This window comes from Fistularia commersonii, chromosome 1 (genome assembly GCF_037954325.1).
Source record: "Fistularia commersonii isolate RoL2024-O1a breed Wild chromosome 1, RoL_Fcom_v1.0, whole genome shotgun sequence".
NCBI classification, from domain to species: domain Eukaryota; kingdom Metazoa; phylum Chordata; class Actinopteri; order Syngnathiformes; family Fistulariidae; genus Fistularia; species Fistularia commersonii.
The window spans coordinates 12,537,125-12,542,817 of NC_141284.1; the positions used below are offsets into that span (position 1 = coordinate 12,537,125).

A 5,693-nucleotide genomic window follows, 5' to 3' on the forward strand; every position below is an offset into this window, starting at 1 on the left:
TTTTCAAAATGGTAAAACTGAATGCATATTAATTACTATTGTTTTTCAATACATTTCTTGCACAAAAACTTTCAAATGAATGAATGCCCCTTAAATTGGCAATGAAATAAATGAACATTTTCAAACGCAGTTTGACATACAGTAGCTGAAGTGGGAGCTACTTGTGCCCTTTTGCCTCTGCAACACTGAAAGCGTCACGCACTCTCCCTGGACAGTCCTCAGCGGGCACGTACGTCAACCTGGCCCTGTCAGGATGTAACAACCAGACCTCATTGAGCAGCACGTGCTTTCTTTATCTTTCTTACAGAGGGTTGATCATACAAAGGCTCCATGTTTAATGACCTCAACCCTTTTCTTACAATATCTAATGAGCGTAAGCATTTTGTTACAGTATAACCTATGACATTGTATGGCATATGATAAACATTTTGTTCAAGCATTTGAGGTACTGATATGGATGTTATATAATGTTGTTTCATTAGTTTTAATTATAAAAATATACATTTGCTGTCGCTGTTGCAATTTAATACAAAATGATGTGTTAATTTGCCTCCCTGCATTGCTTAAGATTACAATTTGGTGCCCTTTGTGGACATGATAACATTAATCCCTTGACAGATTTAAATAGGAATTAAACTTTTCACTGTTTTGTACTTCCTTAAAGACTGCATTTGTGAACCCGAGCTCTGAAGTCCCTCAAAACTCATGATTATTTAAAGTGATGGGGTGAAGCTGTGGCTTGGTGCTGGCTAACCGCTATGCTCACTTACAGTAAAATATATTGTACTGTAGTAATGTAGCACCAATAAGTATAAATGACAGCAAGTGATGCAGCTCAGACAGTTATTGCTTGTAAGTGGGGCCAGACTAAGGCAAAATCATCAGTATTGTCTTTACATTTTACAAAGATCTTAGGACAAAAAGACCCAATTTTGATTATTGTCTGATTCCATCTTGTAATATGTCAGTTCTTCATCTGAGAAAGATTAAGTTACTGAATGTCAGCACTTTTAATCAACAGGAAGTGGAAAGTTAATGCCATATTTATTTTTGCAATGTTCAATGTTAAATTAAATTATTGTCCAACCTCCCGGGAAGACATCAATGCAGCACTTGCATACAGTGTTTACAGTGCTAGTGTTTTGTTTTATGTTGTGCACTTATGTTCAAAAAGGCTGTTAAACCCTTTTGTACTGTTTATTTTCTAATACTGTAAATCTACCTGTTGTGATGGTGTCTTGTTAAGAAAAAGTACTGTACCCAAACATTTTAAATGATTTCCATTACATTTCAATTTTACACAACCGCTGCATTTATCACAGCACAAAGCCGAATGCAAGCTGGCAAAAGCCGACCAATGAATGTGAATTCTGTGTGTTTTAAAAATGTTCCCTTTTCAAGACATCATGTGTTGCACCACCTGGCCTGTGCTGCAAATCAGACCTTCTTTTGTAACATACATATTTCATATCAGTTAAGATAATCGTCCTCCTGGTCAAAAGTCAGGAGGTCAGATGCTGAGTCCTGGCCCACGCACGGCTCTCAGCAATAACATTCAGAGCTGATGAACTCCCTCATCAATAGTCGGGACATTACTGCTCCGAGTGACACTGGAAACTTTTCGTTTTTTAACAGAGACACTGCAGGATAGACCTTCCTGTCATTGTGGTGTGCTCTCTCTAGTAGTGAGATAGATGGTTTATGTTGGGATGGGAGTGGAGTCTCCACTGACCTCCCAGATGAATTGACTTCCTGTTTAGCAGCGCGCACACATACCTTGACTATGGTCCTAAAAATCTGTCATATGAAACAACAGTGCCTGTCACCATTGTGTAATACCAAATGGTCACTGTGTAGAACCTTCTTTTTTAAATTTTCAGCTGATGATGCTTGGCACCAAAAAAAGGCCTTTTCAGAGAGAACTGGATCAAAATAGCAGCCGGCACCATTGTGTAATGTGTCCTGCTCAGTTTTTTGCAGCACAGCAACAACAGTTTCACATCGATACACCTCCCTCACATGCCGTTACGAGAGAACACAAGGTGTTCAGTCTTATTTCCAGCTCATAGGTCACCACATGTGACAGAGTCGTCCCAACTGAAGGGAGGAGGACAAGGGGAGTGAAGCACCACAGGTTCCCCTCTGGAAGCGATTGGATTTGATCAAATGCCCGTATCGAGAGAAAAAAAAACATGAACTCAACCTAAGATGTACTGGCACCGTAATCATAATTGCCCGAAACTCTTTTCCTTTATTGCTTTAACAATACTTTTTTTTTGTTTCATTCTAAAAAGCATTGGTCGATAAAGGCTTTTGGACACAAGATATGATTTAAAAAACCGAACATTTATTTGAATAGATTATCTGTTCTAGCTGTGGATAACTAAAATATCATCGGCATTCAAATAATTATCGCTCGTGATTTATATATCTATTATAAAACCATAGAAATGAATAATTTTCTAAGGATGTTTATTTGTGATATAGCTCTACCTATACATACGGTATCTTTAATAAAAATCATCTAATTACACTATAAGTTCATCAAGGCCAAAAAGAAGTATGCCTGCTCTATATGTACATAACCAAATACACATTACATTTACATGATTATATGCACATACCTGAGCATAACTCAACAACGCAGGTTCTTCTATTCTGAAATCCAGACTTCACCCATGACAGAGAAAACAGCCTATTTTCAAATGCAGCAATTTCAGAATGGATCTACCAGCAGATGAATGACAGTGACGTGAAGCACTGTTATGTCCCAGTTGCGTCTGTGTCCTGATCATTCAGCAAAGCAAAAACAAATAAAAAAAAATCTTTACCAGTGTTGCCCACGCGTGAAAAGCTGTCCGAGGTAAAAGAAGACATACACGGGTTTAAGGCATACAAATGGCCTGCCAAAAAAAAAAAAACAAAAAAAAAAACCAGATAGTTATCGTCAGGGGTGGTGGTAATGGGGGGGCAGTGAGGAAGAGTGAGGTGCGCTCTTTCCTAAGCCAAGGGAGGAAGATGTGATGAGTTGCAGTTCGGCATCCCTTTACAAGACCAGTTCACAGTGGTGTGTTTAGTTTTCCGACCTGCGGCGAACACTCCAAGTGCGATCACATTGTGTGTGTGTGTGTGTGTGTGTGTGTGTGTGTGTGTGGAAGGGTGAGGGGGCTTTGGGAGTTGGATGGGTCTGAAGACGCCCCGGTGGTTAGACTCCTGTCAGGCCAGCTCTACTAGTCACGGGAGCAGACGCAGCGTCTGCAGCCGTCTGGTCGGAGTCGCCAGCCCGCCTGTGCGCCTGCAGCACCTCCTCATCCTCCGCTCTGCTGCTCGGTGCCGTGTAGTGGCTCGCTCTCGCTTGGGAAACGCGCGTCTCCCTGCCCAAAGTCTCGGATCTCTCCGTGGTCCCCCCATCCTGCGAGGAGTGCACAGTTTGCGCTCCGTTACCGCGTGGGGAGCCGTCGGTGCGGTCGTTCCACTGCCTGCTCTGATTACCGGACAGCAGCACCGTCTGCGTCTGCGTTTGCGTTTGCGTCTGCGTGGAGTTCCACTCCGAGACGTTGCTGTTGTTACTGCTGCTCGTGGGAACATCAGCTGAGATGTTGGCGGCGCCGGTGACCTCCCCGTGCATCCCCGGTTTCCCAACGGAAGAGGAGGTGGTGGTCGGTTTCCAAATCAGGCTGTAGTAAATGGCCAGGATGATGGCTGCTAGGGACACTGACAACACATACGCAAAGACCGTGGCGAGTCTCACCCACTTCTTGTTCGTCTTAGCAGCCATCTTTGCCTTCTTGTCCCCCGTGTAAGTGGCAGGTTTGCCCCTCTCCATGTTGGGCATGAAGTCCCGCTCTCTCATGTTTCCCCTGTTTTTCCCTCGATGCTCCACCACCCCCTCCGTCTTGAAGCCTTGTCGCGATCCACAGTCCAAGAGAAGAGGGGAAGCAGAGGGCCGGGGGAGGAGAGGAAGACACCGGACCGCAAAACCGTCCGCACCACCGGACCCTTTCGTGGCTAAAACGATCTAACGTGATTCTTTGGATCTCCGAGGCGCTGCGCCAAACATCCGGCGGCGTTGCACCTCCCGACGGCCATCCAGCATCCGTGGACCGACTGCTCCTCTCAGCATCCGACGGCGGCGGGACGCGCGTCCTCCCCACGGGACCCCTCCACGAAACAGCTGGTTGCGGGCCCACGGCGGATCCGCAGTGCACGATCAAATGTCATTTATTTAGGCGATTAAGTGAGATCATACGGCGCGCAGCTGTCCGCCTCATCCAGCGAATGAAGTGGCTGGTTCAGCTAAAAAAAAATTTCACGGAAGGAGGCGGGCGGTGGCTCTTAAAGAAGCAGCAGCTGCAGCTGCAGCAGCAGCAGCAGCAGGACCGCACAAGGTGCGGGGTTTTGGGGGGGCGCAGACTTCATACCTGCAGGATGTTCGGGTTACTCTGATTGATTTCAGCACAATGGACAGAGACAAACTTCTATTCTCACGCGCACATACACGTTGATTTGATTCATATCAATATTTACAAATTTATTTAGAGTTATGATCAACTCACACACTTGATCATTCCACAGATTTTGTGGATGCTTTTTTAACCCTACTGAATTTAGAGAAGACCAGCAAGATCCCCAAGGCGGTAAGAGAAAGGTATTCAATCTAATTTTATTTTATTACATTACATTACATTATATTACATTACAGTCATTTGTAAGTCAAGGATACACACACACACACACATACACACACACAAGCACGCACACAGCCAAAGTAGAAGTACAGTGGGATCAGGATCATCAGTAAGACGCAGTATCATTATGGCCCATAAATGCTGAGTACTGTGTTGTGCAGTGTTTGTTTTTTTTTTTTTTTATCACCAAGTGATAAACATGAGGGCATTCTTAAAGATGGTAGGATATCGGTGGGGAGTCAAGTCTGGATACTTTGGCGGATTAAATGACTATCAATGCCCCATATATTATGTAAATTTGTCACCATACCCTGTGTGTCATCTTCTACTGCTAAGTTGCATAGATAAACAATGACATCGTAAAATAAAGAAGATAAAGATGTTTTAATATACCTGCATAGTGTGCAAGTTCTCAAAAATATATCAAACAAACAAACAAAAAACAAAACAGTGGAGTTTTGGGATGAAAGTGTGTAACAATGAACAGAGAGATTTTCTGTCACAAGATCAACCTGTTGTCTAGCTTTTTTTTTTTTGTTGTTAAATTCATGGTCTGTTTTGTTTACCAAATGGTTTCATGGCCAGAACTTAATAACTCTTTGTGATTCATGTGTGAAATATCTCGCCTTCATCAATTGCTGGTCTTCTTGGCCTGTGAGGGAATTATTATCTCAAAGTTGAGGTTAATATGAAGCAATAGAAAAAAATGCATAAATATTTGTGGACACAAATGAATACATTCTGTATACTGTACTCACTTCGACTCATTTGGATTCAGTTGCTTTGGAATTATTTTGGAATCCCTCACCTCTTGCAATCTTGCCATGCAGAGATAATGTGTTATTATTGTGCTGATGTTACGTCCCTTCCCGTAGTCTCTTTCTGCAATGGGTGTGAATTGCAACTTTTGTGTACTATGCTTCCAGTAGCAAAATATCGAACATATTGTTAAATCCACTGCGCACACACTGTGCACAAGTCAAATGACATGACACTTGAAAAAAT

The 5,693-nt window shown here is 43.0% G+C and overlaps 1 protein-coding gene across 1 annotated transcript; it reads right to left on the bottom strand.

Moving 5' to 3' along the window:
- Positions 1-2,211: 2,211 nt before the first annotated feature.
- On the bottom strand, positions 2,212-4,314 carry LOC147237390 (uncharacterized). The gene has a single exon (XM_086148553.1). It carries the CDS (start codon positions 3,851-3,853, stop codon positions 3,206-3,208), a length of 648 nt encoding a protein of 215 aa, XP_086004679.1. The 5' UTR covers positions 3,854-4,314; the 3' UTR covers positions 2,212-3,205.
- Positions 4,315-5,693: the final 1,379 nt, after the last annotated feature.

Coding starts and splice junctions, on each gene's coding strand:
- LOC147237390 (XM_086148553.1), bottom strand. CDS start 3,853: ATGAGAGAGCGGGACTTCATGCCCAACATGGAGAGGGGCAAACCTGCC.